General features: G+C 49.5%; 1 protein-coding gene across 1 annotated transcript in view; it reads left to right on the top strand.

Annotated features, from left to right (window-relative positions):
• LOC138117197 (hydrocephalus-inducing protein homolog) overlaps positions 1-27,896 on the top strand; it is a 74,040-nt gene that overhangs the window by 10,771 nt on the left and 35,373 nt on the right. Inside the window, exons 8-26 of the mRNA XM_069027272.1 lie at positions 746-947; positions 4,734-4,926; positions 5,995-6,094; positions 7,336-7,454; positions 8,659-8,882; positions 10,774-10,841; positions 12,996-13,228; positions 14,031-14,131; positions 15,359-15,494; positions 15,923-16,087; positions 16,959-17,111; positions 18,967-19,205; positions 20,371-20,626; positions 22,177-22,320; positions 23,653-23,793; positions 24,269-24,585; positions 26,170-26,341; positions 26,816-26,932; positions 27,632-27,841. Coding sequence (XP_068883373.1) covers positions 746-947; positions 4,734-4,926; positions 5,995-6,094; positions 7,336-7,454; positions 8,659-8,882; positions 10,774-10,841; positions 12,996-13,228; positions 14,031-14,131; positions 15,359-15,494; positions 15,923-16,087; positions 16,959-17,111; positions 18,967-19,205; positions 20,371-20,626; positions 22,177-22,320; positions 23,653-23,793; positions 24,269-24,585; positions 26,170-26,341; positions 26,816-26,932; positions 27,632-27,841 — 3,290 coding nt within the window. The remainder of the gene's footprint in view (positions 1-745; positions 948-4,733; positions 4,927-5,994; positions 6,095-7,335; positions 7,455-8,658; positions 8,883-10,773; positions 10,842-12,995; positions 13,229-14,030; positions 14,132-15,358; positions 15,495-15,922; positions 16,088-16,958; positions 17,112-18,966; positions 19,206-20,370; positions 20,627-22,176; positions 22,321-23,652; positions 23,794-24,268; positions 24,586-26,169; positions 26,342-26,815; positions 26,933-27,631; positions 27,842-27,896) is intronic.

Raw genomic sequence — 27,896 nt, 5'->3', positions numbered from 1 at the left:
TGATTTCCAGACTGAGGAATCCCATTCAGTCTTCATATAGAAGCTGCTCTCTACTTACTAATCTTTCCTTTGTCCCTTTTTTATTTAATTTGAAATGCTCCAGCTTGGTTTTTGAGATGAGAACAATATCAAATATTTCAAGACTGATGTGGCTGTGTGTTTGGATAGAGAGATGATGATGGTTTTCATGGTGTTCATTTTGTAGTTGTTTGTCATATTGCAGAGCAGTGAGTTGTGTTTCCTCGCTTGTGTCCCCTCCTGCTGTGGGCTGTCACTTCACTTGTTCCTCTGGGCCTTCCTTTTCTGCCCACATGCCCCCAGGCATATTTTCATGTCAGCAACAAGGGACCAGGAGAGACAGGAGTCTCGCAGGATGCCCAGGGGAGACCCTGGGCAAGCCAGGACTGAACAGGGCTCCTCAGCGTCACCTGAAGGACTTTGATGCAGAATTCCCAGTGATCGGCATGGGTCACCTGAGCACATCTGACAAATCCCACTGTAAATACTGTCACCTTGGGGCCAAATCTCTACAAACACACTCAGAAATAAGGCGTTTAAGGAGGTACCCAGGACATCCTCACTCTGTACACACAGAGCTGTCAGGATGTGATAAATGTACTGATCATAGAACTGCTCATTCAGCTAAAAGCTGTGACACTTTCTTCTGTCACCTGTGGTTTGCTCTGTTCCTTGTGCTTCCATCAGCGACTGAGCTGAGCAAAGACTCCTCTTTGCTTTGTTCCAGGTGAAACTATCCAGACAAAGCTTCATGGAGAAGCTATAGATCTCAACATTGGCTTGAGCACATACTCCGTGGAGCTTGAGAAGACTTACATCACCATGTCGTGCCACACAACCGTGGTCATCAAAAACAGGAGTGACACCACAACCCACTTCCAGTGGAAGACTTACCCTAATGAGGAAGAAGAGAATCGAAAGAAGAAGAGGTTGGTTTGAAAGATGCATTTCAGTGAAACACGTGGCCCGAGACTAAAACTAACATATGGCCTTAGGGGTTTGTTGGTGCTTTTGAATGGTTTAGGTCAAGTAAACCATCTCTGAAATTAGGGTGTGTGTCCCTGGGCTTCAGGAGCTCAGCACTTTGCATTCCAGTTCCATTTATACTCCAGCCAAGGATGGTGTCTTGGGGAGGAAAGGTTGATTGCAATGACTGGATTTCCTCAAGTTCTAATTGGGCTTTTGCCTCTCTAATTTTCTTCCTATGTGACCTGGCAACGTCCTTAAACATTTCCTGAGTTGCCTGCCCCTCTTTCCAAAGGTGATACATCCTCTTTTTTTCCATTAGTTCCTTCAAAAGCTCCTTGCCCATCTGGGCTGGTTGTCTTTCCCATCAGCTCATCTTTCAGCACATAAGGGACAGTCTGTTCCTGTGCCTTCAAGACTTCTTTCTTGAAGTATGTCCATCCTTCCTGGACCCCTTTGTTTTTAAAGGCTGTTTCCCAAGGTACTCTCCAAATCAGTCTCTTGAACAGGCCGAAGTCTGCCCTCCAGAAGTCCAGAGTGGAAGTTTTGTTGATGCCTCTCCTTGTTTCACCAAATATTGAGAACTCTATTATTTCACAGTCACTGTACCCCAGACGGCCTCCAACCACATCTCCCACCAGCCCTTCTCTGTTTATGAACAGCAGGTCCAGCAGAGCTCCACCCCTCGTCAGCTCACTCACCAGCTGTGATAAGAAGCTCTCCTCCATACTCTAAAAACTTCCTAGATTGCCTCTTCTCCACTGTGTTGAGTTCCCAGCAGATGTCTGTCAGGTTAAAGTCACCTACAAGAACAAGTGCTGGCGATCTTGAAACATCCTTCAGCTGTTTGTAGAATAACACATCCATCTCTTGCTCCTGGTTGGGTGGTCTATAACAGACCGCCCCCGGGATGTCGGCCTTGGGGGGCTTCCCCTGATTCTCACCCACAGGCACTCAACTTTAGCATCATTAATCTCAAGTTCCATGGTGTCGAGAGCCTCCCTAATACACAGAGCCACCTCTTCTCCCTCTCCCATCTCTTCTGAAGAGCTTGTAGCCATCCGTTGCAGCACTCCAGTCATGCAAGTCATCTCACCGTGTTTCCATGATGGTGACTACATCATAGTTTTTCTGCTCTACCATGACTTCCAGCTCCTCCTGTTTGTTATGTGTCACTAATGCATGCATTAGTGTACATGCACTTCAGCTGGGCTGCTGACTTCACCCCTAACTCTGGCTTACTGCCCTTAGGCTCCTCTCTGGAGAGAGTGGTTTCATCCCTTTTCCCTTCAAATCTGGTTCAAAGCCCTCTCAGTCAGACCTGCCAGCTCAGGGGCTCTAGCAGGACAGGTGCTGTAGAAGTTGCCCCCTGATAAAAAAACCCAACATTTCACTGATGGTACCAGTCCTTAAACCACTTATTGATAATGTGGGTTTTCCTGTTGCTTTCATCATTCATCCCTGCTACTGAAAGAACTGAGAACACCACCTGTGCTCCTGCCCCATCAACCAGTTGACTTCAGAGCCTTGAAGTTCTTTTTAATTACCCTGGTGCCTTTCCTGTCAGCCTCATCGCTGCCAGCCTGGACAACCAACAGTGGGTAATAATCAGAGAGCTGATTTAGTTCATTTAGTTATTAGGGAATCTTCTGGTGATATCCAGTACCTGGATCCCAGGGAGGCAGTGGACTTCCCTTTGGAATGGATCCAGTCGACATACAGGGCCCTCCCTTAGAAGGGAGTCACCTACTGCAACTACCCTTCTTTTCTTCTTAACCCTTGAGATTGTGATTTGTCTGGCAGACAAAGTGCAACTGGAAGACTCTCCAGACAGAATTTTTTCTTTAGTGTCATCTGCCTGACCCTCTGGATCCAGGGCCTCATACCTCTTCTGTCAGGGCACCTGGGTAGGTGATGGGGGTCAGGATGGAATTTTATTACCTCCCCAGGAGGGACCCATTTCCATTCCCCACCATCTCCTAGGTCTTCTCCTTCTGCCTGGTGGCAGGAAGGGCAGGGCTGTCTGATTGCTGGTGAGCTTCTCTCAGGGTTGGAAGGGTGTAACTCCACCAGCCTTTTCCCTTTCCCTCTCCCTAATACTCCCTCAGCCTTTCCACTTCTTCCTTAAGCTCTGCCACCGGACAGAGCAGATCATCTGCCTGCTCACACCACACACAGCTGTCTTGTGCGCTGTCCTCTGGCACTAATGCCAGGCTCAGACCCTCCCTGCAGCCAGGGGCCTGCACAGCTGCATCCTTCCTGGGGGTTCTGTTTGGGTTAGTACACTCTTGCTGGCAGCAGCAGCAGTGGCTTTTGATCATTTGTAAAACATTCCTGGGGGGGAAAAAAGAAAAAAGCACAAAGAAGAAAAAAGAAAGGCAAACTCCTCAGAACCAGCCAAAAGACACGAGCCACTGCCAGGAGGGTGGGTGGCTGCACCCTTTCTGTTCAGCCTGCTTGTGTGAATGGCCACGCAAAAACCAACAAACTGCGTGCCAACACCGCCGTGCCAAAACTGCCATAGCAAGCCCCTGTTTGCTGCGGGCTGGGTCCCTCCCACTCCCCAGAGCCATTTAAAATTGCCTGTAAAAGACCAGACGATCGACCCTCACCGGCTTGAATGGCTGGTAAGAGGGTCCTTTAGTGCCCTGGGCTTCTTGGTTTTCTGCTGTTCTCTATCTACTTACACAGTATCTGACTTCATGCAAGCTCTGTGTGTTAAAAGAAAACCCCCTGACATTCTCTGGCTACTTCCCTGGACTTTTTATTTCCATTTTTTCCCACTTGCCTGCCTCAGCCTGGACCCCAGGTGATCCACTTTCCCCTCAGAAGCAACTAGGTTTCCCCACAGTTAACTTCAGCCTGGTTTTGGTTTTGTGGGTTTTTTTCCAATTACATTTGTTTTCATGCCAGTTTGTGTCCTAGACTTTGACCAGGACATTTTGTTCTTCCTTACTTTCAGTCTTAGGGATGGTTTTAGCTCCAAGGCTACTGTCCTGCTGTCAGAGAAGCTTGTGAGATCTCAGAGCAGAGAGGACATTTTTATGAGAGGAGACAGTTCCCTCTCAGCACATTCTATGACCATGCACTGGGATGGGACCCAAAAAGCCCTGTATCATGAAAAAGTCTCTCCAGGAGTTTGCTGTCTCCCTCCTGCACAAAAAAGTCCCTTCCCTTCTCAGGGCTTCTGTTTTCATGCATATAAAACCTTGAATGTCACTGAAGGGATGCAATGTCTGAATTTCCTTTGGAAGTGCTCTGGGATGCTTTCATGGAAAGCAGAGTAGGGAACAGGGCAGGTCTAAAATGAAAGAAACAAAGAGTGATGCTGGTAACCTGTAGCTGCAGCCCAGCTTTGTCTCCCCTTCCCAGGGAAGTCCTGCAATGGGTGCTCCTTGATCTTGATCTGCCTCCCCTGAGGAGCTCAGTGGTAGGAAAAGCCACTTGAGGTGGCTGGTGGATTCCCCTCAGCTGTGGCAGAGGTTTTGAGCCAGGAGATTCTCTTGAGGGCTGCTGGCTTTCGAAACCTCTCCTGAGCTTGTAAGTGTGGAGTAAAACTGCGTGCTGTGCCAGTGAACAACTAGGGATCCTCTGATCCATTTGGGACCCCGTGGCTCAGGGTCAGCCCCTTCCTGAGGAGCTGCTGCTGCTACTCCCCAGGTGTTTTGCTCTCCTGCATTTACACTGATCTCTGCAAATATGTGGCTTATTAAATGATCTGCTGGGTTTGTCTCTCCCTGCGGCTGCAGGCTCTATCATTTGCATAGTCTGGAGAAAGAGGTCTGGCTGAAAAATTTACTGGAGGAGAAAAACGTAATGGAGGAGCTGGGCACTTGTGAAGATCGCACTGCCATCCTGAGCGACATGGTCGACAAGGAGATGGCAAAGGTGCAGCAAGACCCCATGCTGTTCTCCGATGACGTTTTTTCCATTGAGCCACTGGTGAGTGATAGCTGAGAACCTCATCTCCTCTTCCTCCTCCCTTCCCCCTTCCAGTCACCTCCTGCCCCCCCCCCCCCCCGTGCGGTCACTCGGCAGATGCTCAGCTGGCTTGATGTGCTGAGAGGGAAGAGACATCGAGTTTCTGGTGAGGCCAGAGAGCTCGCTCCTAAAAGCATTTCTGCCCTGTGGGCTCAGGGCAGGGGTGGGAGCCTGACAAAGCCAAGCCCTGCTCCTGGGGCTCGACCTCAAGGTAGGGGCTTTCCCAACCCATGGTGTGTGGGGTTTAGCAGGGGTGCTGGAGCACTGCCAGTTCACATATTGACCTGAAGCATGCAATGGTTCACTGGGAAAAGGAGGCCAAATTCAGCCCAAGGTTAATCATAGAAATGCCAATCCTTTCCTGTAACCACAACTTGCACTATTTCTGAATCTCCCTTCCAGTGTCATCTGTGAGCCTGGACACAAGGCTGGAAGGTTCAAATGGGCTTTTTGGGTTCTGTTGTACACAGGGACAGAAAACCTTTTCCTTTTCTGTTTATGCAAGCAGAGCCCCACCTCCTTCCATCAACCAGAGCCCTGATTCTGAGTATTGGTATAGTGAGAGATGATGAATGCCTAATGTCTGCACAGTGCAAAATCCCTTCTCATCTTGGAGTAAACCCTAGAATAATCCCAACCACCTCTGCTTTCTTTCAAAACAGGTTAAACTAATATTTTTATTTCCAAGGAAGGGGAGTGTGTTCTCTTCATGGTTATTCCTGGTGCCCATCTAAGGCCAACAGCCATAAGTGCACAATGGCAGTTACACACCACTGTAGCTGCCAGCAGCATGAAATGACCAAGAGCTTGTGTCAGAGCAGTAGGAATATTGTGGAGAGTGGGAGCTCATCAGCTGAGCATTAAGAGCTCCCAGCAGTGTGTTGAGCTTGGTTTGGTTTCCTCGGGCTCCTTGTGTTGTTCACTCCTGCCTCAACGCTGATGCTCTAAATAAAGGCTTACAGGACTGTGGGTGAAAACAAGAAATGTAATGTTAGAAGATAAATGGTTTGCTGTCTCTTTCTGTTTTAGGAGGGAGAGATCAGGCCAAATAGTTCGGCCAAAATCAAGGTGACCTTTAAACCCCAAGAAGCACTGGAGTATCGAAGTGTGGCTTACTGCAACATCTCAGGTACAGCTCCTTTCCCCTGCTCCTCTCCCCCACAGTGAAGCCATGGTGCAAGCCTGAGCCCCTTGGGCTCCCACGTAACTGCTGGGAAGAGTCCGTGGTCAGCAGGGCAGTGCTGGCACATCCCCACTGTCCCTGCAGCTTCCAGGGAGTCTCCCATGTAAGGCCAGGGCTCAGAGCACCTGTGTCTGGATTACTGATCCCAGAACAACCCAGGCAGTGCAGGGAGAAGCTTTCCTGCCATGGCTTTGCCAGCATTTCCTCAAAGGCCGAAGAGCTACAGAGCAGAAGAGCTTTAGTGAATGAGCACTAAGTCCCTCTAGACCACTGACCTCCAGGATGGGTCCATTTTACATGGATCCATCATCAGGCAGTGGGAGCTGAGTTAGAAATGTACTCCCTGACCCTGGATCACCTCCCACTGCCCAGACACCACCAGACCAGAGGTGGCTGAGGCCTGCTGAGCCCAGGGTGTTTGTGGAAGGACCACCCTTGGCCAGCACCTGCTTCTCTCCTGGGTGGGAACTGTCACCTTGCAGCTCTCAGTCTGTGGAAATAGAACACAGTGCTGAGTGTCAGAAGCTGAGGGCTTTGGCAACAGAGTCCTGTGCTGCTGGGCCACCTACAAAACCCAATTTGCCAGGTAGCAATTGCCAAACTCGTTATGAGCTTTGTGCCTTCACTGAATGGATTTCAAAGCTCCTCTAAGTGCATGGGAAGGAAACCATAAAACCACGTTAAGTATGTTAAGGATGGGATGGACCTTAAAGATCCTCTAGTCCCAAGCCCCCTGCTACAGGCAGGGACACCTCCCACTAGACCATGTAGCTCAAAGCCCCATCCAGCCTGGCTTTGAACACTTCTAGGGCTGGAACCCCTCCACAAATTCCCTGGGCAACCTGTTCCAGTGTCTCACCACCCTCACAGTAAAAAATTTCTTCCTAGTATCTAACTTTTCTTTCAATCTGTACCCATTACTCCTTGTCCTGTCACTACAGGACATCAGAGATGTTTTAAACTCAGCAATCTGGTGGCTAAATGAGAAACCAGCCCAAGGAATGGGTTAGAAATTGGAAGTCAGCCCTAAGGGATATCTCCTGAGGGAAGAAAAGGGTCCATATATTCTCTTGGAGCATCAGGAGTTGGTTGCATCCAGCTCAGAGTCAGGGACTAGCATTGAGGCAGCCTGGAAAATACAGGATAACAGAGAGAATTATTGTACTGAAATGGACATCTCTCCACAGGCCATGAGATCAGGCTGCCCCTGAAGCTCAGAGGGGAAGGCAAAGGACTTGAGGTTGAACTCAGCTGTCATACGCTGAACCTTGGGAACATTTATGTCAACACAACCCATGCCTATGAGGTGAGCAGCAGGGTTGGGGTGGATCCTGATCACTCCTGAGGCAGCAGCGAGCCTAGTGGACCTGTGGAATTCCTGGCAACTTGGGCAGTTGTGAGCAGGGAATATTTGATGTACTGCTCCAGTCTGGAGGGGTTGGAAAGGCGTGTCTGCTGTTCATGAAACCCCAAGCCCTGCTTTTTTTGGCAGCCTTCCTTGGCCATCAGCTGGGAGGCTTCCTGCAAAACCCCTTGGCCCATGAAAGCAACACTAGGTCAAAAAGCTGCATGTGCAGAGGCTTTTGTTCCAGTCCCAGACACAAATCAGCTTTGTACTCAGACTGTCCAAAAGCAGCTGGAACAAACTGGCTGCATTTGAGTTCGAGTCCATTGCAAAGAGTTTTCAGTCCAGTGCCTCCTGCCTATTCCTGGCAGTCGGAGGAAAGCCATCCACCCTCCTGGCTCAGCGCTGGTCAAGGGGAGTGCTTGCCCTTGCTGACGAGTCCCTCACCAGGCTTCAGCCTTGGTGCATCTCTGGCTCTAGAAAAAAAAAAGTGTTCCTGGGAATAAAGCAAAGGAATTTTCTACCTATTTGCCTCCACCCCAATAATGTCAAGTTTACAAAAAAAAAAAAAACAAAAAAAAAACCAAACAAAAAACAAAGACAGAGAGCAACTGAAAGAGGTAGGAAATGAGGCACTACATCATTCCAGACACTTTCAAAAGCTTGGTTGTGGAAGGGAAAGGCACTCTGAGTTTTCTTACCAAAAGATGGTGCTGTCTGTACATTTTCATGCTGGTGCCTCATTGTTTATCAATGAATTGCTTCCGTGATCTGAGAAAAGGCACATGAGTAGATGGCACTGTTGGAGCTGTGCTAACCGGGGCAGCAGCAGCAGCTCTGTGCTGATTCATTACGCAGCTGCAATCACCTCACGTTGCTCTCAGGACCAGGTCTGAATTCTGAATGAGCCTGGTGATGCTGACCAGAGGTGGACTGCTCTGTGTCCATGGGATAACCCCAGGGTGACTCTGGTTATGTGAAGTGACCAGTGCTTTGCATGAAAACCTAAAGGCAGAACTTGTCCTGTGGTATTTTTTTGACTTCTGCCATTCAGAAGCACAAAGCATCTTCTGCCCTTTCCAGGTGTCAGTTGCTTCATTAGAAAATAACTCCCAAGAAGGGAAGATTCCACATGTAGTTCCATTTTGCTTTCTTGCTGCTGCAGGTGGATCTGATTAACAAGGGCCTTATTGATGCTCACTTCACCTTCGTGCCTCCAACCGCACACGTGGCCAACTGCTTCGAGTTTGTGCCCAGGAAGGGCATCATTGCACCAGGCGAGAGACAGACTATTCAGATCTCCTTCAAAGCCACCGTATTGGGGGTGTTTGATGAAGAGTTCCAGTTCAGTGTGGCTGGATCTCCTATGCCTGCAGTGCTGAGAATCAAGTAAGGACTCCAGGAGCTTGGTGGGCACATCTCTAGCTGACTCTGGGACATCCCCCACTTACCTCAGTTTGGGGTGGAGCAGAGAAAAAAGGTGTTTCCTGAGGTCATAATCTCTGCTCTGATCCTGACATTGCCTTAGTGTGAGGATGCCTGCTGGCCTGTGTGGGTACCTGGGAGCCGGAGTGACTCCTCCCTGCAGGGATCTCCCTCTGCCTTGAACCATGGCAGGCAGTGGGATGGATCAGCTTTAGGCAGTAGCTGCTCCGGCATGTCCCACCTGAACAGCCAGCAAGGCCTCCAGGGCTTTGGAGATGGGCCAGCCTGGGTGACTGCACGCCAGAAGCAGCATTTTTAAAATCCTCTGATAATAATTGGTCCCAAAGGGGCAGCAGCAGCCTCACCTCAGCTCTCATGCCCATGCATGGAGACAGGCTGAGCTCCCAAGTCCTGTGCAGAGAGTGCTCGGTACCTCCTCTCCACAGCCAGGAAAGAGCTGATGTGGGAAAGGGAACTCTGCAGCAGGGACTGTCACAAGAACTTGGCCTTCATCCCATGGGCTGGTGCCACTGCAAGAGATAATCCTTGCCAGCAAAAGGGAGAAGGGGTGATAATAGGGGAGGCAGAGCTCACTTCTCAGGACCACAGCAGCATGAGGGCTTGTCCCTGCTAGCCTGAGCCATGTGCTGGTGGGATAATGTAGTGTAAGCAGGAAAGCTGATGCTGGCTGCTCTGGAGCTTTGGAGCTAGGCTGCTGCTGTTGGGAGCCACTGGGTTAAGGCAGTAAAGAAATGAAAGCAATCTGCAGTCGATTATACCTTGTATAGATGAGGGGAAATGGATGAAAAAGAACAAGAAGGTTATTACTAAGCGGTAAGTAGGTCTGCCCATAGTAGAGAAACAATTCTGCTGGCTTTGTTTTTGGAGAAAAGTGCTGGGTTTTTATTTTGGAAATCAAGAGGGAACCTTTTAACATCAAATAATAGATTCTCCTTTGTCCCTCCCCCAAACTGGTCATGGGCTGTTATTGCATAAGCAGCTTTCTCCTTGAGCAAGGTGTCTCTTGTTGACGTGCATAGAGCAGAGCCAAGGGCAGTCCTGTGAATACAACAGAAGGCACAGTTCACTGGTGCTTGATTTTTAACCAGAAGCCAGAGTGGGCATTGATTGGCATCAACCATTAAATAAACTTGTGAGTGTTGTGCAGCTTCAAGTGCTGATTTCAATGGATGTTGGTGACTTTTGGAGCTTGTGTCTGCTGAGTTCAAGGGCAGGTGAGGTGGTGTGGTAGATTGAGGACACACCCATGTTTGGTTGTTTAAATCACTGCTCTTGGCTGTGTCAGCTGATGCACTGGGGACAAGCTGCTCCTTTCCTCTAAGATTCATCTGTCCAGTGTGTAGAATTGCTGCTGCTTTTTTCAGAAGATGTTTGGGGCTCCCCTGGCTTCATGTCTCAAAACTCTGTCTGTAATTACTGTGTGGGTCCTGAGAAAGCTCCATGGAAACACCAGTTACAGCTAAGTAGCAAAAGTAGCAAATCGGGGAAGCTGTGGCTGGAAAGGCTGCTTACAGAAGTCCATCCCATTTCAGATGGGGAAACTGAGGCACAGAGCCGTGTCTGGGTGTGCGTTCAGGGTCCTTCATGGGACCAGCAGCAACTCTGGGGCACTTCCTGCCTGCCCTGTGCCCAAAGCCCCATCAGGGGCTGTTGGCTGCTGACCACTTGGCTTTGGCTGCCTCCTGTCCACATGGACACTGTGCTGAGCACATGGTGGTGTGTTGATCTGAAACCCATGGTGCCCCTGACACCAGGTTTTCTGCCCCTGAGCCACGACAGGCAGATGCTTTGCAATTCCCTTTAACCTTTGCCTCCTCTGTCCTTGTCATCGCAGGGGGTGCATCGATGGACCGAATTTACACTTGGACGTCAAAGAGATCGACTTCGGTGACATCGCCTTTGGTGAGTGTTCCCTGGGCTTGGACGCAGAGTGAGGGATCTATGCATTCCACACTTGAGCACTTGAACATAAGAGCATCCATCACTCACGTTCTGCCTCTTCAGGGTGTGAACTCCAGGGCTGCTGGTGCCTCAGGTTGCATTTTGCCATCATGAGATCAAATAGAACCAAGGAATAGAATGTCAGTATATTCTGGTGTGTCTCTGTCTGCCAAAGAAGGCGGGAATCTTGGTGGAATGGAAAGATGACCCCCTCCCTCCAAATTATTATACCTTTGAAATTACACGGCTTCCAGGCAAAGATCTGGGAAAAGGAACAACAGGTCTTTACTAGAATAGATCAGGACAGCACAAACAACACCACAGTAACAGAAGCTTCCAACCCGCCGAGTACTGTGTTTCCCTTTGGGTGTGATTATGATCCCAGGCAGGAGGAGCTGATGGCTCTGGTAGGGCAGCGATCCCCTCCCAGCCGGCACCGGCAGGGAAGGCAGGAAGGCAGGAAATGGCTCCTTTTGCAAACTCAGGGTCAGCAGGCGATCTCGGCACTGCCGAACAGCAGCAGGCAGGAGGGGGGAAGGCAGGCAGGTTCGATCGTAGTGCCGAGCTGCAGCGTAGCGGAGTCGCGGGGCCGAGCACACAAGCTCCCGCAGCACCACGTGGCGGACCTTCCCGATCCCAGACAGGAAGGAAGGAAGGAAAGGTCCGCTTCCTGCGAAATCTCAGGTCCGAGTTCACAACGGCTCGCGGCATCACGGCACAGTTCCTGAAAAACCCCGAATGCAAAAGCCCACCCCCACAGCCAAAACCCCCCAAAACCTCTCTCCCCCTCCCCAGACCAAGGGAAAAATTCGCTACGAAGCCTGAACCCATAACAATGAAGTTCATTAACTTTTCTAAGAAAATTCATTGCTTTCCTGAGCTGCCTCTTCCCCTCCCTTGCATCAGCACTGAGGCACTTGTTAAGCTGCCTTTTGAATAAATGAAACAAGATAGGCAGCAGGTAGAAACATGGTTCTGTAGTAGGAGATTGATCCTATTGCTTAATCCAATTTCATTCCTAAGGTCCCTTCAGCTGAAGGCAGCTGTTGTGTCTTTGCTTCTTTTCAACTGTTGACTGTTGTCTGCATGTGGCGACTTCAGTCTCGTTTGAGGTTGGGACATCTGTGTCTGTCCTTCTTGTGCCTCTCTGCCTGCATGCTGGAGTCACTGCTGGAGCCGGCAGTGGTCCCTGTTGATGGGCACGGAGGAGCTCAGGGCTGTGCCTGCTGTTGGTTTTTCCCCCCACGTGTGTTCAGATGACTCTTGGTGAGAAGCCTGAGGAGAAGTCTCCTCTCCACAGAGCTGGCCAGCCAAGCCAGATGTCCACTGCAGAGCAGGTTGTGGGTGGTGTTTGCGCTCTGCGGGACACCCCCACCATGCGTGGCTGTATCTCTGGCTTTCCAGTATGGAAAGCAAATCTCAGAGCTGAAGTGGGGTAAACCCTTGCAGGCAGCAATCACAGTGAGCAGCACGGGTGTGATGTCCCCATTTGTTGGGTGAGGTGTGATGTGGTTCCTACTTGCGAATCTTGAAGCAAGGCTCGGGTTTGCCTCCAGTGGAGTGGGCTCTGAGCTGTCACGTGCTCAGTCTGTTTGACCCAAACCTAGAGATGCCTTAAGGATCCTGCAGAGAGAAGCTGCACTGGGGTGCTTTGCATCACGTTCTGTTTCCTGATTCCATCCTCACTTTCTTTTGCTGTAGCTTCTCAATGACAGCTCATTGTTGATATATCTTGAAAACAGTGGCAGTGTTGGCAGACTTAACAGGGAATTTTACAGCTTGAGTTTTCAGAGATGAATGCTCAGTCTGGGTGCACACTCATCAGTGAGAAATAACTGGTGCTGGTTTGGAGCAGGTGAGGGAGCTCCTCCCCATGAGAAAGAGAGAAACTTGTGGTGTTCATCAGGGCTAAGAGTGGGCATTTTCAAGACAGCAGTCTGGGATCAGTGTCAAAGGGAACTAAGTGATGATTAATTCCTCATGCAGCTGCTTGGTGAGCTGTAGTTCAGATAACAAAAAGCTAAACTCCAAGCACACTTTCATCCTACCAGGATATTCACACCAGGAGTCATGATGTAATTGGTGCCTAAATGGATATTTGTGTCCTGTTCCTAGGTGTTCCCTACACCAAGAACTTTCGCCTCACTAACGCCTCCCCGGTGTCCCTGACGTTCAAGCTCCGCATGTCGGATGATGGTTCAGGGCCTGTTGTTACCTGCCAGGATCAAATGCGCAACAATACCGACCCATCCTGGAGGAAGGGAATTGATTTCTGTGTGAAGCCAAAGGAGTTTACAATGACTCCCAGCCAAGAGACCATCCTCCCCCAGGGACACCAGGATATTGAGGTATGATGGGAAGAGTCCAGCTGGTGGGGCTGAAGCTTCACTGGAGTGTGGGAGGGCTTTAGCTCTGCCGGCTTTGGGCATCGTGTGCGTGAGAGACCTGCACCAGTGTGAGGCCTCTGTTAGCTGGGGTGCTGGGGATGCTCCTGAAGGAGCTGTTTTGTCTCCAAAATCACAAGCTGAAACTGTGTACCAGATGATCAGTACGGAAGCCGCTCTTGTGCTTTTGAGAGAGATTTCTTTGATTGAAAGTGGGCAGAGGAAGGATGAGGACAGGAGGTGGCTGTTAGAGATGTGTCATTGTATAAAGCTGTTTGCTTTTCTTCCTGGTCTCATTTCTCCTCTCCTGGGGAGCAGATGAGTTGTGTTCACTGCAGGGATCTCCAGGGCAGACAGAAAAAACTCTGCAGCCATGAACTGCCCAGCCCCTGCTGGGCCACACTTTGCCGTCAATTTCTTGCTGTAAAGCTGAACTTGTTCTGTTCAAGACAACAGATTTCTTCTGCATTTATGTCATTGCAGTCAGATGAAAAATTGGCCCCTTAATTTGAATACAGTGGTGCATAGAGCTTTATGCTAATATTTTAATTTAGCTGACCTATGCCCTGATAGAAGGGTGTGTTTAACAAATCCGGTATTGCCAGAAGGCTTGTGTTACTCCCAGAGACTGTGCTCTACACATGGACCAGCAGAAGAATTAAGGCAAAATCCTCCCTTTCCTTACCATGAAACAAGAACTGGAGAACACCACTCATGGGCAATGAGCTTTTGTAAGGAAGAATTTACTGCTCTTCTCTTCCACCAGGTGACCCTGTGTTCCAACACTGTGAGGGAGTACTACCAGTATATCCTGGTGGACGTGGAAGGTGTTGGTGAGGGAGCGTTGGCACTGACCGTCACGGGCAGGTATCAGCATTTCCCTGGCCTCCCCCAGCACACTGCCTTGCACAGGCTTTGCTGGCTACAGCTCCCAAGGAGAAATGATGCTTAATGACCTCATGTTCTGCCCAGCTGGACATGAGAACAGCAGTACTTGGAAAGCAGCCTGTGGTGAAAAGCACCCCTGCTCCCACCCCAGCATGATCCTGGGCCTTTTTCTAAAGGGAACAGGAATGATATAATTTATTGGCCTGGTTTTTGGTGCTTGAGGTGGAACAAATTTCCCGAGGGCCTCCTCTCCTTCTTCCTGCAAGAGGTGGAGTTGTGCTGGGTTGTGAGCACCCTGCAGCATTGGTTTGGGACACAGGGAGCAGCCTCCCGAGAGTCAGGGTCTGGTTCTGTTAATGAGGGCACTTGCCAGTGGGGAAGTGGCTCACAGCAAGAGTGGTGAGGGCAAGATCTTATGAAGGAAAAACAGCCCTTGATGGGGCAGGTCAGCTCTAGTTTTTCTCCTTCCCTCTGCTTCCCATTCTGAGCTTTAATGTTCTCAGACTTAACCCAGAAGTTTTTCTTGCTGCAGCCAAATTCCATCCCGCTATGCCACTGTGGGCATCAGTTTAAGGACAAGAGGGATGCAGCTCCCTCTCCCAGGCAGAGCTGTCTGGTCAGTGCCTGGGCAGCAGTTTTGTCAAGCAAGTGCAAATGGGGACAGTCAGTGTAGAGAGCCGTGGGGTGAAGGACCGAGGGAGCTGTAGGGAGAGGGTGATCACCCACTCCGTAGGGCAGGTGGTGGCTTGTGCCCTTCAAGGCTGAGGCAAACCAGCTGAGTTCTCAGGCCAGGGCAACAGTACCATGGGAGAGAAGGGAGTCATTTTTACTGAGACACTGTAGTCTTGTGTTCTTAGAGCCTTGGTGAGCACTGGTCCTTGTTGGCAAGGCTCCCCCAGAGCTCATGGATCACTGGGACTGTTCCAGGAGTCCTTTCAAGCCTTCTTGGGTAAAGGAGGGGCTGAGGCAGCTGTGGGACAAGTGTTCTGCCTGGGGCACTTGGCAGCCTCTGGGTGCTGCATCTCAGGGTTTGCCCCTCCTTGACAAGCCATGTTTGAGTGGGAGGACTTTGAATTTATCACTGTAGGGCTGTTAAATGTTGATTTGACAGTGACAAATGTGTTACACTCCATTTCACAATCTTCAGGGGTAAACGTTCTCCATTCTCAGTATCTCTGATTCCCTTGGGGCCATCTCTTTCCCCAGATGCATCGTTCCTAAGCTGACAGCGTGCCCCTCCATCCTGCGCTACGATGAGTGCCATCTGAAGGAGCCGTACGAGAGGAAGTTCCTCATTGTGAATAACAGCCACATTCCTGGCTGCTACGGCCTTATTGCCCAGGTTTGGCATCACATCCGCCTCCTCCTCTCCAATATTATTGAGGAGATTATTAGGGGGGAAAAAAGGGTTTGGTTTGCTGGTTTCTATTCAATCTTAAAGATCTGCTGAGAACAAGATCCTACTGGAATGTAAACTTTAGGGTGCAGTTTAACCTCCTGAGGAAGCAGTTCATGTTCTAGTCTTCAGGGTGTGGGAGATCTTAGAGGGTTGTGAAAAGCTGCTGCATCCACAGACACCAATGCCTGTGCTGGCAGCCTCCTTGCAGGACCCCCTGAGAATGCTAAGCCTACAATTCCTGCATCTTGTTTGTGCCTTTCACCTTTGTCCTGGGGATTTTTAGAAGTGTGTGTGAGTTGCCATTGTAGTGGATGTTAAGGAGTTTAAAGTTTCTTCAAAGGTCCCTCTGCATTTGATTCTGTCCCTTCTAGAAACACGAGGAAGATACTCCTGTGTTCTACTCCAGCTCCGAGCCCTGTGGGATAGTCCAGCCTTACAGCATAGCAGAGATTCCAGTTACAATCGAAGCCCAAAAATTGGGCGAGTATGACACCAATGTCCTTATTGGTGTGTTCGGGGATGAAGGAAACCCGCTGGTGAGTGCAAGGGGAGATGTGTGCCTTTGTGCAACTCATCCTGGCAGGGTGCAAAGCGTACAGGGATTCTTCCAGAGAAAACAGGCACAGGCTGGTGTGGAGGACAGAAGGGATTGGTGGCATAAACACCTCATGCCTTATAGGTGGTAATCTCAGTGTCTGACACAGCATATAATTCATCTAAGCTGGAATCAAAGATAATTTTAGTTAATTAATCTTTAAAATGCTATTAACTTTGGAAACATCTGTTTAAAAATGTCTTGTCATCTCTCTGAGCACAAAAGAGGATGTCAGAAGATTTCCGGGAACCTTGAGCTTTCTGTAAAAGAAAGGAAAGCTGGCATTTGGAAAGTAGTTGCAAGGATTTAAACATCTTAAAACATACGGAAATGATGATGCCAAATCACCTGGATGGCACCATCACGCTGGGCCAGTGTGGCACTGCATGTAAATCAGTCAACAGGAGGGCCAGGCAGTGCAGGCTGTGGCAGGGAGCCTGAAGTTTGACAAAACAGTTGCTTTTAACGATCATGCTCCTTACCTTAAAGAGGAGGGTTTCTCCCCCCCAGAATAACCAGTTGTTTAACTGTCAGCCTGGTCTTAACTACAGATTTCTTGCAAAGCTTTTACCTTTGGGCCAATAATTTGTAGTTTGAAACTTTCTCTTACCGTAATCCTTTTTAACTCAGAGGTGAATGTGTCTTTTTTTCTTTTTCCCCCCCCCAAAAGCCCAGCTTTCAGCTGGAGAGTGATAGTTGTCCCTAAAGAAATAACTTGAGGAGGATTGAGCTGTTTAAGCCTTTTTAGCTTTCCCTGTTGTGGTTTGTTTTGGCTTTTTTTCCAAATCTTTCTTGCCTGTTTTCTGGAACAGAGACAGGTTTTACGGAGCACTGGAACGCGGGCAGATATCTACCCAAAACCAAGACTGATAGAACTTGGCATGATTGCAGCTCTACATCGTAATACACAAACCTTTCACCTCGTCAATGAGGGTTTAGTCGCTGCAGACTTCAGGATGAAGATCGTAAGTATCTGTGGGGCTGTTTCCCAGGGAAATTGACTGGTCAATAGAAGCCATTACTTGGTTTTTATATGCAAGATTGCCATCTCATCCTGTGTGAAAGGAGGCAAGATACTCCAATATTCCATCTGAGCAAGGCAAGAGGAACCTGGCTCTGGGCTGGTTTTAGCTGGGGCAGCCCTCAGTGAAATCAGGTGCAGAGGTGTTGGAGCAGAAATTAGTCTGGACTGTGTTGACGAGTTCTCCCTTAATTTTATGGAAGGTCTTTGGCTGTGTGCACATTTTTGGAGCTCTGAGATCAAGAGAAGCCTGTGGCCCTTTGCTCCTGAGAGGGCATGGATTTCCCCATGGGTTCCCCATTCCATGGGCATTTGCTTTGTGCCAGACTGCTGTTAATGGCAGAAACCAGGGGGTGAGATCTGCCCTCAAACTGCTCGTGGGGAGGCAAGTTTCACACACCTGCTGTGGGTCAAAGCAGTAGGGCCCTTGCACACATGCACCCGTGAGGGCTGTGCAGCCCCAGAGCCTGTGGGCTCTGTAGCAGTGAATATCTCTGGAGACCTCCTGCAGAGAAGGGCTGTTTAGTTCGTGGGGGCACACAGGGGGATGAGCTGCAGGGCCGGAGCTGGAGCTGCTCCTCTGGCAGGAGGAGCAGGGCTGGTGCAGCCGGGAAGGGTGCTTGGCTTGGGGCTGAGGGGGGTGTGCTCCCTGCCGGAGGGGGGATCTGGGAGAGGCTTGGAAAGAGCGTTGAAAAGAGGTTTGATCTTCTACGTATTGGGTGGGTTGAACTTGTGGAGCTGGGTAAAACCTGACACTGTGGACTTGTTTGTGTCCGTGGATAAAGCGTCGGGCCGTGTGGGAGAGTCCAGGCTCAGCCTCCTGGGCCAAAGAGGAGCGGGGTGAATTTTCCTCTTGCTGCTTTTCCAGCTGTTTGGGGCATAAACAAACATAAGCCCAAAGTGGGGGATTGCCAGGGCAGCTTTCCCTGACTCCACCATGAAATTCTGCTCTCCACCTCTGCAGGGAGCAGAGCACCTTGGCTGGGTGGGCCTGGCATGGAAAGGATGGGTTTGACATGCTCGTACCAGGCCCTGGCCTGCAGAGCTGTGTCAGTCCAGCTGTGCTGCTGTAAGGCCTCTGCTCCCTCCCCCGGGCATTTCCAGCTCTCCTGCCCCATCTGCAGAGGGAGGTCCATGAGAAACCAGAGGATGAGAATGCTTAGGAAGGCCATGCCATGCCCACAGGGCACGCCTTGCAGGTGTTTTCCTGCTTCCTGCTTTCCTGCTCTGCTCTAACCATTTAGAGCTGACTTTTCCAAAGCAGAGAGCACTGGGGCACTCCTCTACAGCTGATGGTCAGGGGGAAGCGAGGGCTTTGGTCCTTTAGGGGATGTTGAGAAGCACTGACGCTCCCTTGGGAGACTTTGGGGTTTTGCTCAGCTGGCTTTGCAGAGTTATTCCTCAGGCTGTCAGCAGTGTCCTCCAGCTGTGTGGCTGCTGGGGTGGGATTTGAGCAGTCCTGGCTTCCTCCGGCCTTGAGCCTTTGTGAGAAGCCAGGAGAGAGAAAGTAGCTTTCCTTGGCACACACTCCAGAGAAAGACTGGGGAAGGAATACTCTCCTGAGGATAAGCATCCCTTGGGTTGGGCAAAACTGGGTTAATTAGGTGAGTCCGTTAAAGGAGGGGAAAATACAGGTTGTATAAGCTCTGCTGTTGCCAGAAACTGTAACTTATACTTATAGACAAATTAAGCCTTTATGATTTTTATCCTCCCCTCTTTAGTCTTTCCTTTTCTTATATCCCACAAGACATCAGGGTGTATGGTTTCCATCCTAAATGCATATTATGTTTGTGTTACAGATTCGCAAACCCAATGTCTTCATTATTGATCCCAGTGAAGGAGTGATCCCCCCTAGGTCTGAGATTCTTGTGACTGTCACAGCAATCCTGAATGACACCGGGCTTTTTGCTGATGAGGTGGAGCTGTTCATCAGGGACAGCCTTTGGACCACCTTCTCGATCATGGCTTGGGGCATTGGCACCACCATAGTCGCCGACAAACCATTCGCTCCGGAGATCAACTTGGGATACCAATTCAGGTAGGAGATCTCTCTGCTCCCACCTCTCTTCCTTTCTCAGCAAGGAGCAGTTTTGCTGTCGTCCTTTGGGCAAGATCTTCTTTAGTGTTCAAAGCCCTGACTCCTTCCCTGAAGGCAGAGATTCCTTTAGAAACGTGTGATGGCCAGTTGAGAGTTGTTAGATACCGTCAAAAGCCACTGAAATGGAAACCAGTGCTAAATTGCCACTGAATTGTCTTTGTTTCTAATACGTTTATGTCCTCATTTGATCAAGTCATGATCTCGCAGACTCCCCAGAACAAAGAGGTTCCCAAAATGGCGCCCGGATGAGGCGGCCATGTGGCTGAGGGACTGAGGGAAGATGGCATCACACCCTTCCCTTCTAAAATGGCACCTCCCAGGCAACCAGGGGCCCCCAGAACAAAGAGGCAGGATGGTGACAACCCCCACCGGGAAGGCAGGAGCCCACAGAGCAGTTCTAGAGCAGATGGAAACTTGCTGCTTTGTGTGGGGTCCGCGCCACTGCTGCCGCCGCTTCCTCGTGTCGTTTGTGGGCTCTGCTGCTGCTGCTGTGCTCTGCCCAGGACCTCGCTCGTTTTTTTTTGCTGCTGCCAGCAGAGTTTACAAAGTTCACTTCAGAACAGTTTCTACTTGCAAAATGCAGTTTCTACGAATGGCTATGAGTGCAAAACCAAAGCTGCCACAAAAGAGAGAGGCCCTGCTCCCCTGCTTTCCTCTCCTGGAGTAGGCAGCCAATTTTTGCCAGCTTGCTGGGCTCATCCAGAAACTGCCTCCGAGCTGGTTTTTAAAAATGCCTGCAATCATACCCCCACACACAAGGTCCCCAAGTGCAGGATCTTAAAGACTCAGTAACAGTTTCGGGCGCAGATTAATACAAAATACAGTAACAGGATGAATCGACCCAGAACAAACATTTTGGAGGAAAACACCAGGTCCTGTCAGTGTCTCCTAGAAAATGCTACATTGCCATGATAAACATATTTCTCTTTGCAATGATGACGTCAGAAGGGCAGCTTATCAGACACTGTTTCTGGTCCACATTAAGACCTGGAAATGAAGACAGTCTCCAAGCTATTAACACCTCAAATTGTTCATTGGGAGCAGTCTGATGACCAGGGAAATATAGCTACTCCCATACTATTTTCCATCTTGTCTTCTCTTCTAGCCTCATTCTCTGCCTTCGTCAGTTCAAATTCACAAACGCGGGCCACCGTTTCCATCAGCTCTACTGGACCACGAAATGTTACAGCCCATCTGAGGAGGAGGGCCAGAGCCTCACATCCATCAGTAGCTCCGAGAACCAAGAGGATTCCCAGAGCCCCAAACGTACCCCCTTGTTTCAGCTGCAGCCACGGTCAATGGAGCTGCAGCCAGGCGAGTCAGCTCACATGGTGGTGCAAGGCTTCTCCAGCGTTCCGCAGGTGAGGTCCCCACCAAGGGCTGAGCCTGGGGAACCATCAGATCCCCTCCCCTGGGCTTGTTCCACAGTCCCTTGACATTTGCCTGAAAAAATGAGCAGGAGCCATCAAGAAACTGGTTTAAGGCCACACGTTTCCATGGCAGCACCAGTTGCTTTCCTTGCTGGCCACCATCAGGCCAGCTAAAGCTTTATTCACAGCTACCAAAACCCAGTGCTGATCCCAAAATAGAGGTGTGTGAGGAAAGCGACAACTCTTAGTTAAATTAAAAATTAAAATAATTTATTGAAAGCAGAAAAATTACAAAAATTAGAAAAATACAAAAATTGGGATCCTATGGCTCGACAGGTGGTATGTCCCAGGAGTGCAGGGATCTGAGATCTTTGGCTGAAACAGCACTGGACCTCAGATGATGAAAAAGGACTTGCAGTGCTGAGGTGACTCTTGGCTGATCCAAGAGTCTAAAAAGGTTATTAAAAGCTCCTTGATAGGAGTTAGGCTTTTACTGCTCAGCACCAGACTCCACCCACAGCTAGCCTGCAGGGGTCTGACTTTCTGAGGCCTGTCTCATTCTTTTATAGTGCCTTTGCTCTGCCCCAGTCTGCCCACCGTCCGCCCCTTTGGCCTGAAATGATTGATGCTTTCCCTTTGAGAGATCATCTCAGCCCACCAATAGCTCATCATTGTCAGAGGGGTGGTATCAGTTGAAATAAGGGTGGTAAAGTGCCCTCATTAAAATTCAGGTTGCCAAGGGGCTTGCCTGCAGGGTAAGGGTTGAGGAGCTCAAAATAGCTGGTGGCTGTTAGAAACTGGGGTTTTGGAGTTAGGCTTTGAGTTAGGGTGCAAAGTAAAAACACTTTAAAAAATATTAAAATACATCCAACACATCTTAAAACACTTGTAAAAGTATACAATAAACATGGGAAAGATAACTCTTGTGGTGTACAGGTGGTTTAAAGTTTGAGAAGGGAGCATAACTTGGGGATTTTTAACTGGGGATTTTTAACTGGGAATAGTGCAACTCTTTTAATAAACTACTTTGAACAATTGAAAATATTGATAATGGAACTTGATTTTTGTACCTGGGCTGATGTTAATTTTAACATTCAATTTAAAAATACTTAACTCAGAATTAATTAATTAAAACATTTAATATGCAAAGACCAAACATAATTAGGGTGGAAGGAAATACTGCTCTTTTTGGGCAAACAGTGTTGCATGCTGAGTCAGCAAGGAAGGACAAAGAAATAAGTTACACTTAGACTAGGACCCCAAGAAGAAAGTGAATTAAACAAGTGCCAAGTGGTTTATCTGGGGTATGCACAGAGTAAGACAAAAGCTGTGTGAGAAGGGAGGGAGGGTCTCACAAGTGCCTTTTGTGGCTGTTGGGGTGCAGTGTTAGAGACAATTAAGTGCAGAATAAATAAGCTGCATCACAGGAAGAAAAGGGGGCAGTGACCATAACTCTGTGGCAGGAATAGGGCCCATGGTGGGTGGTGAGCCAATTTGCTGGATGCCAGCACCCACTGGTGACAAGTGTCTCTTGCACACAGGTGGTGCAGAATTATGTGCTGTGTGAAGCCATCATTGGGGAACGCACAACCGCAGAGCTGATAACAGCCACGGTCATTACCTGCAAGTTTATTGATCCCTCGATAGAAGTATCAACCAAAGAATTCTTTTTCCGAGTGGAGAAGGTAAGTCTCTGGATTGCATCCTGGCATTTAACAGCATGGCTAAGGAGGGTGTGTGCTTGTGTTAAAGCCCCTCTTTACCCTTCCTGAGGCACTTTGTAAAGTGAGTGAGGATGCTTTTAGAGATGAGACTGGTGGTTAACTTCCCCAGAGTAAAACTGCAGTAACAGCTGCACTGCCAAGGGGGATCGTGGCCACTTATAGAGAAATGCCAGTTTCTCTTCTCACTATAAAGGGAGATTTTTGAGGATCCTCCAAGGCAGGGTGATGTCTAAACACTGATGCTGTAGGGAAGCTGGGGAAAATGGGGATTCCTGGAAATTCCTCAGGCTTTCAAGGAAAAACCCATCATCTCCTGTGTCTCTTTGCCTTCTCTGCTGTTGGCATGAATGCTTTATGGTATAGCTGTATGGTATAGCTCTGTGCATTTCCCCAAGCCTCACCTGCCTCAAAGGACCCCCAGACATATCCTGCAGCTGCACTGATGATAACACTGGGGCAGAGCAGGTGCCCTTTAGTCTCTGGATCCCAACTCCTGCATCATCTTTCCCTTTCCTGCAAGTTGTCTGAAAAAGAGATGTTTTGTTATTTGGTTTCTGTAGCTTCAGGCCTCTCCTCTGGTTCCCAGGCTTCCATTGAATCACAGAATCCCTGGAACAGGCAGTTCAGATGTAATTAGAAGCTTTCCAGCTCTCCCTGATTGTGCCTGGGTTCTGCTCAATGCCACACACACTGATTTATCACATACTATAGCACAGCACCTGTTTGGTATCAGTACATCCAGAACTAGTTTCCCAAACTCTCTGGTTTCTCTAAACCATGCAGAAAGCCCAGCACAATGCATGGACAGGAAGGAAGAGCCTAGGCTGATCAGAGCTTTGAAGCCACAGACACCTTGTCCCTGTAGCAAGGGCAGCAGGACACATGTTGCAGATGAACTGCTTTTATAAGGCTGCTAGAGCCAATAAGGTTGTAAGAAATGACTGTACGTGAGTGAAGATCATCTAGTGCTGTTCTGCTCAATAGAGAGACAAAACTAGAGACCAATGCTCTGGATTCACTTCCTGCTTTAGATCTTGTTCAAGCAGCTGCCTCCTCTCAGGGGCCTATTCCCTCATCTGTACATGGGAGTGTTTCCCTGTCCCCCAGAGGATGCTGTGGTTTCTAAACATGGAAAGCATCTACTATAAATAAAAATCTCCTGGAAGGGTAGAAACAAATAGAAAGGGTAAATAGAGATGGATGCACTTCGGGGGCTGAAAAATGTGAAACGCAGCAGAAGCAGGAGGTTTGTGGCCACTTGAGGTTGTTTTTCCTTGTCTCCTGTTGCTGTAGAAACCCAGCGATGTGCTGACTCTGCAGTACCAGCCTTTGTCTTTAAAAAACACCTGTGCCCTGCCACTCGACCTTATGCTGTACTTGGAGCAGCCGTTCATGGTCTGTGATGCGGACCAGCAGCCCCTCCCATCTGGCCAGGTGAGCAGCCCTGTTTTCCTCCAGGGGGTTTGAAGAGGAGGGATGTGGTGGTGCCTTTCTGTTGGGAGGTCCTCGAGTCGAGAAGTTTATTCTGTAGTGTCAGCAGTGGATTGGCCTGAGCTGCATCAGCAGAGCTGCTGAAGGAAGCAAAATCTCACCTGAATTGGTAACATCCATGCTGGCTCTAAGACACGAGGAGAAGGGAGCAGGAAAGCAGATCGGGGCCAGGCGTGCAGTAAAGGTGTCTCCTGGAAAGCATCCCAGCTCTCCAGCAGCCATCCCCTTGTATTGGTGCTGAGCACAGAAAGGGTAGCCTGAGAGGATCTTGGGCCAGGGTGTGGTGCCTGCAGTCAGACCCTCGTTGTAAAGAAATGAGGGTGACTGAGAAGCTGGGGTCACACTTTGAAGGTTTACTGTTTCCTGCTGTCAGACCTGTCATCCCACAGGTGATTAATTACTGTTCATCTCCTTGCAGCCTGTGACAGTGGATGTAGGAGAGACCAGTCATCTCTACATTGCATTTGACCCAGCTTATGAACTGGACTTTCATAGCTGGAAACAAGAGAAGGTTCTGATGATAGACATGGTCAGGGGCCATCCTTACAAGGAGTATATCACCCTTCGGGGAGAAGTCCACTTCCCGAATCTCCTTATCCAGCCCAGCGCCCTGGAGTTTGGCTGCATCAAAGCTGGCACTGAAAAAGTGCTTTCTCTGGAGATAACCAACAACAGCCCACTCCCTGTCAATTACCACTGGTCATTCCATGTGGACAGCCAGGTGAACAAGTTGAGGTATGTGCACCTTTGCCCTCTCCTTGAAGCTCTTCCTGGTGTCCTGTTTGTACTTGGCAAAGACCAAGGCTGTTTGCCTAGGATCTGGCAAATTGCTTCTGACTTTCCCTTGTGCAAGTGACACTGACCAGCCATGGTCAGGCTGGATGCTCAGGGAGTAGGTGTTTTCCACCAATTTGGTGCTGTATAGCCCCCGTAGTGGTTTCCCCTGGGAAGGAAAGCTGGGGGGGAAAGCTGCTTTCTCAGACCTCTGTGGCCTGAGGCAAATGTCCACCATGATGAAGGGTTCCTAGTCCCAGCTCCACAGTACTGGTGGAGGCCCTTTGGCCCCTGTGCTTTGGGATGGGTCCTGTCTGCAGGCAGAGGAGCTGCTCTCTGCTCCTTGCCTTCCTCCCTGCAGTTGTTCTGGAGGATGCCCAGAAAGTCCCAGTTCACACCAGAGAAAGAGCTGCTTAGTGCCTGGCCTGATGCTGAACATCTTGTTACCTTCCCTTTCCTTCTTTTCTGAGACAACTCCTGTAGTGCCAGGACAATTTCTTTCCCAAGGGTCAGCTTTCAGTGGACACCTTGGATTCTTCACTCCCTTCCTTTTTTTGTGACACGTGTTACTCATTTTGACTTTTCCCCACTGCAACGTCCCTTAATGGGTTCTGTATTGCTCAGCAGCAGGACTTGTTCATCACATCATCTCCCATCAACTCCCTGGCTCCCAGAGTTTCATTTTAGAGTGAAAAATACTGTTGTCTAGGCACCATGGTCCTGGGAAGTTGCCTCAAACCATTTATTAAAACTAAAGACAGTGGAATAAATGATTAGGGATCTCTTGGGGGTTATGGTGAGAGAGCCTCTCATCCAGAAATGAAACGTAGCCTTAGATAACAAGCTACAAAGCTAAAGACAGTTATTCTTTAGGTAGCAGGTCATTAAAGGCACTGAATTCCTGTCTGGGAATGGAGCATCCAGGTCGTGTTTGACTGTGTGGGGAACACTTGCAGCAGGGTGTCAGGCAGGCACGGCTCAACTGTGTCCCTCATGTGGCATTAGAAACATAAGCAGAGTTACCCTGAGCACCTGCTTCAATTGAAAATGGGGGATGTGACCTGAGTCACCTGGGAGTGTTGGAAAATGTTAACCAATCCCCCCAACACTGTCAGGGGAACATTCCAGATAAATACCTGGTAGAGATGCAGAGTTTCTGGCCTTGGGCACTGCGGGGGCTATGCTGGCTCATCACTGGCCAGGTCTGCCCCTTGGTACCTCAAATCTCACCTTTTTGCATCTCTTCTCTGTCTTTTCCTCTCCCACTGTGCTTTTTGCATCCCCACAAGGTGTCAATCCCTGTCCTTTGTAGTTCCTCACTGCAAGCAGTTACCAGCTGGCTGCACCGCTGCAAGCCCAGCACCATCCCTGGGCTGCCCTTAGAATGGACCTGCTCCAGCCTGGTTTGGGAAGGGCTGGATCAGACCATTTCTGAGCTCAACGCACCAGCCCCCATCCAGGGGCTGCATCGTGACCAGGAGCTGCTCGTGCACATGTCCCTCCCTCCCACTGCAGGTCCCTGTTCATAGTCATGTTATTTTCCAGATATGAGCCTTGCCCACCTAAATTCAAACCCCACCCACCAACGGAGACGAGAACCAGTTGCTTGACACCTCAACAGAGACGCTTCAGGGTTAGAAATGTGGAGGTGCCATCCCCAGCCATTAAAGAATCACAGCATCTTGCCAGACAGAAAGGACTTAGAGGAGGAAGAGAGGTAGATTTTCTTGTACATCTACTGCTTGTGTTGCCTTCCCACTTTGCCACCAAAAAGTCATGCTCGTGCTGACCTCCCTTTTTGCTGCCCTGCTGTCCTGTGGGCTGGGCAGCAGGACCAGTGGCTGGACATGAGGTATCTGGGGAGGGAGAAATAGGAGAGTTTTGCTCAGAGAAGCCCACTCACTCAGATCCTACAGACCTGTGCTGAGTGTGGGATTTTTTTGGCTTATTTTCTTTACAATGTCAAACGAGCTCTTTATCTCCATCATGATGATATTATAAGATCTCCAGCTTCCTTCCCAGAGCAAGCTGGGACGAACCCTTATTTCCATGTACCCACTTCCCAACCCAGCCAGACCACCTGTTTCCAGGCCTCTGCCTTTACCCAACAGCTGGTATTGCAGTGGTGGCAATACAGCCCTGGAGCTGTCTTATAAAGTGAGACTTTAAAGTGGCTGTCTCTTCCTCCTAGCATGGAAAATGGCTTGTTTTTCAGGTGACGCCATATACTTGTGAAAACTCTAACATCCCCCTAGGAATGTCATTCAAATGCACAGAGCTGTACTGCAATCCCATCCCAGTGGACCAGGTAAGTGGGAATCTGTCTCACTTCCACATTTTCAGTGTGGCAAGCAGGTCTGTAGCTCTCAGTCCCATTGGTGGCCCTCAGCATAGCCCACAGAGGAGCCTCACATCCCTCCAGACCATCACAAAGTGCTGCTGAAGCAACTGGTCACTGGAGAGGCTGTGCAGGACATGTTGTAGGGCTGCCCAAGGACGCTGTGCAGCACCTATGGAGGCCATTGCTGCCCTTGGACCTCATCGGGTCCATAGGAAATTTTTGCAGGAGCTTTACTGTAGCACCTTGAGAAAGCAGCATATAAATCAGAGAGCAAGGGGAAAAGCCTCGGGTCAGATGAGCTGGGCTGGAGTCCTTCCCTGAGCTCCCTGAGCTCCAAGAGGTCTCACTCTGAGTCTCCTCCTTTTCTAAAAGCAGTAAGAAATGCTTTTTAAAGGCAAGTTGTGCATCAGAGAGAATTTCTTGCTGCCAGGAGACATCCCAGTTCACTTTAATGTAGTGTGTAATTAATGCATTGATCCATGAGTATGGGAGGTTTTCCCCATGGTCCCTCCACTGGTCAGTGGCATGGATGCAGGATGAGAATTGGGTGATTCTGGATGTGTTTGAGGAATAGGTCCCTCCAGCTACAGCTGCACTTCGCTCCAAGCTGCTCTTCTGCATCCACTTCCATGCTCAACACCTCAATCTCTCCTGTCCTCCATCCAGACTTTCAAGATCCTGCCACTGTCAGGTGAACTGCAGCCGGGAGAGAGCCAGCAGGTCACCTTCAACTTCTCTGGCCACCTCAACAGCATTGCCCGTGTCACGGCACTGTGCAATGTGGAGGGAGGCCCCAGCTACGATGTGGACCTGACCGGGGAGGCCTCATGCATCAGCTACTTCCTGAGTGTCCGGGAGATCAACTGCGGGGTCCAGGTACCGCACATGTCCCCTGGCACAGCTCCTTGCCCTGGAACCATGGCCAGCAGGT

Source organism: Aphelocoma coerulescens, chromosome 11, assembly GCF_041296385.1.
Source record: "Aphelocoma coerulescens isolate FSJ_1873_10779 chromosome 11, UR_Acoe_1.0, whole genome shotgun sequence".
Lineage (NCBI taxonomy): Eukaryota > Metazoa > Chordata > Aves > Passeriformes > Corvidae > Aphelocoma > Aphelocoma coerulescens.
Note: the sequence above shows the minus strand (reverse complement) of the source record. Positions and strands in the feature narration are given on the sequence as shown.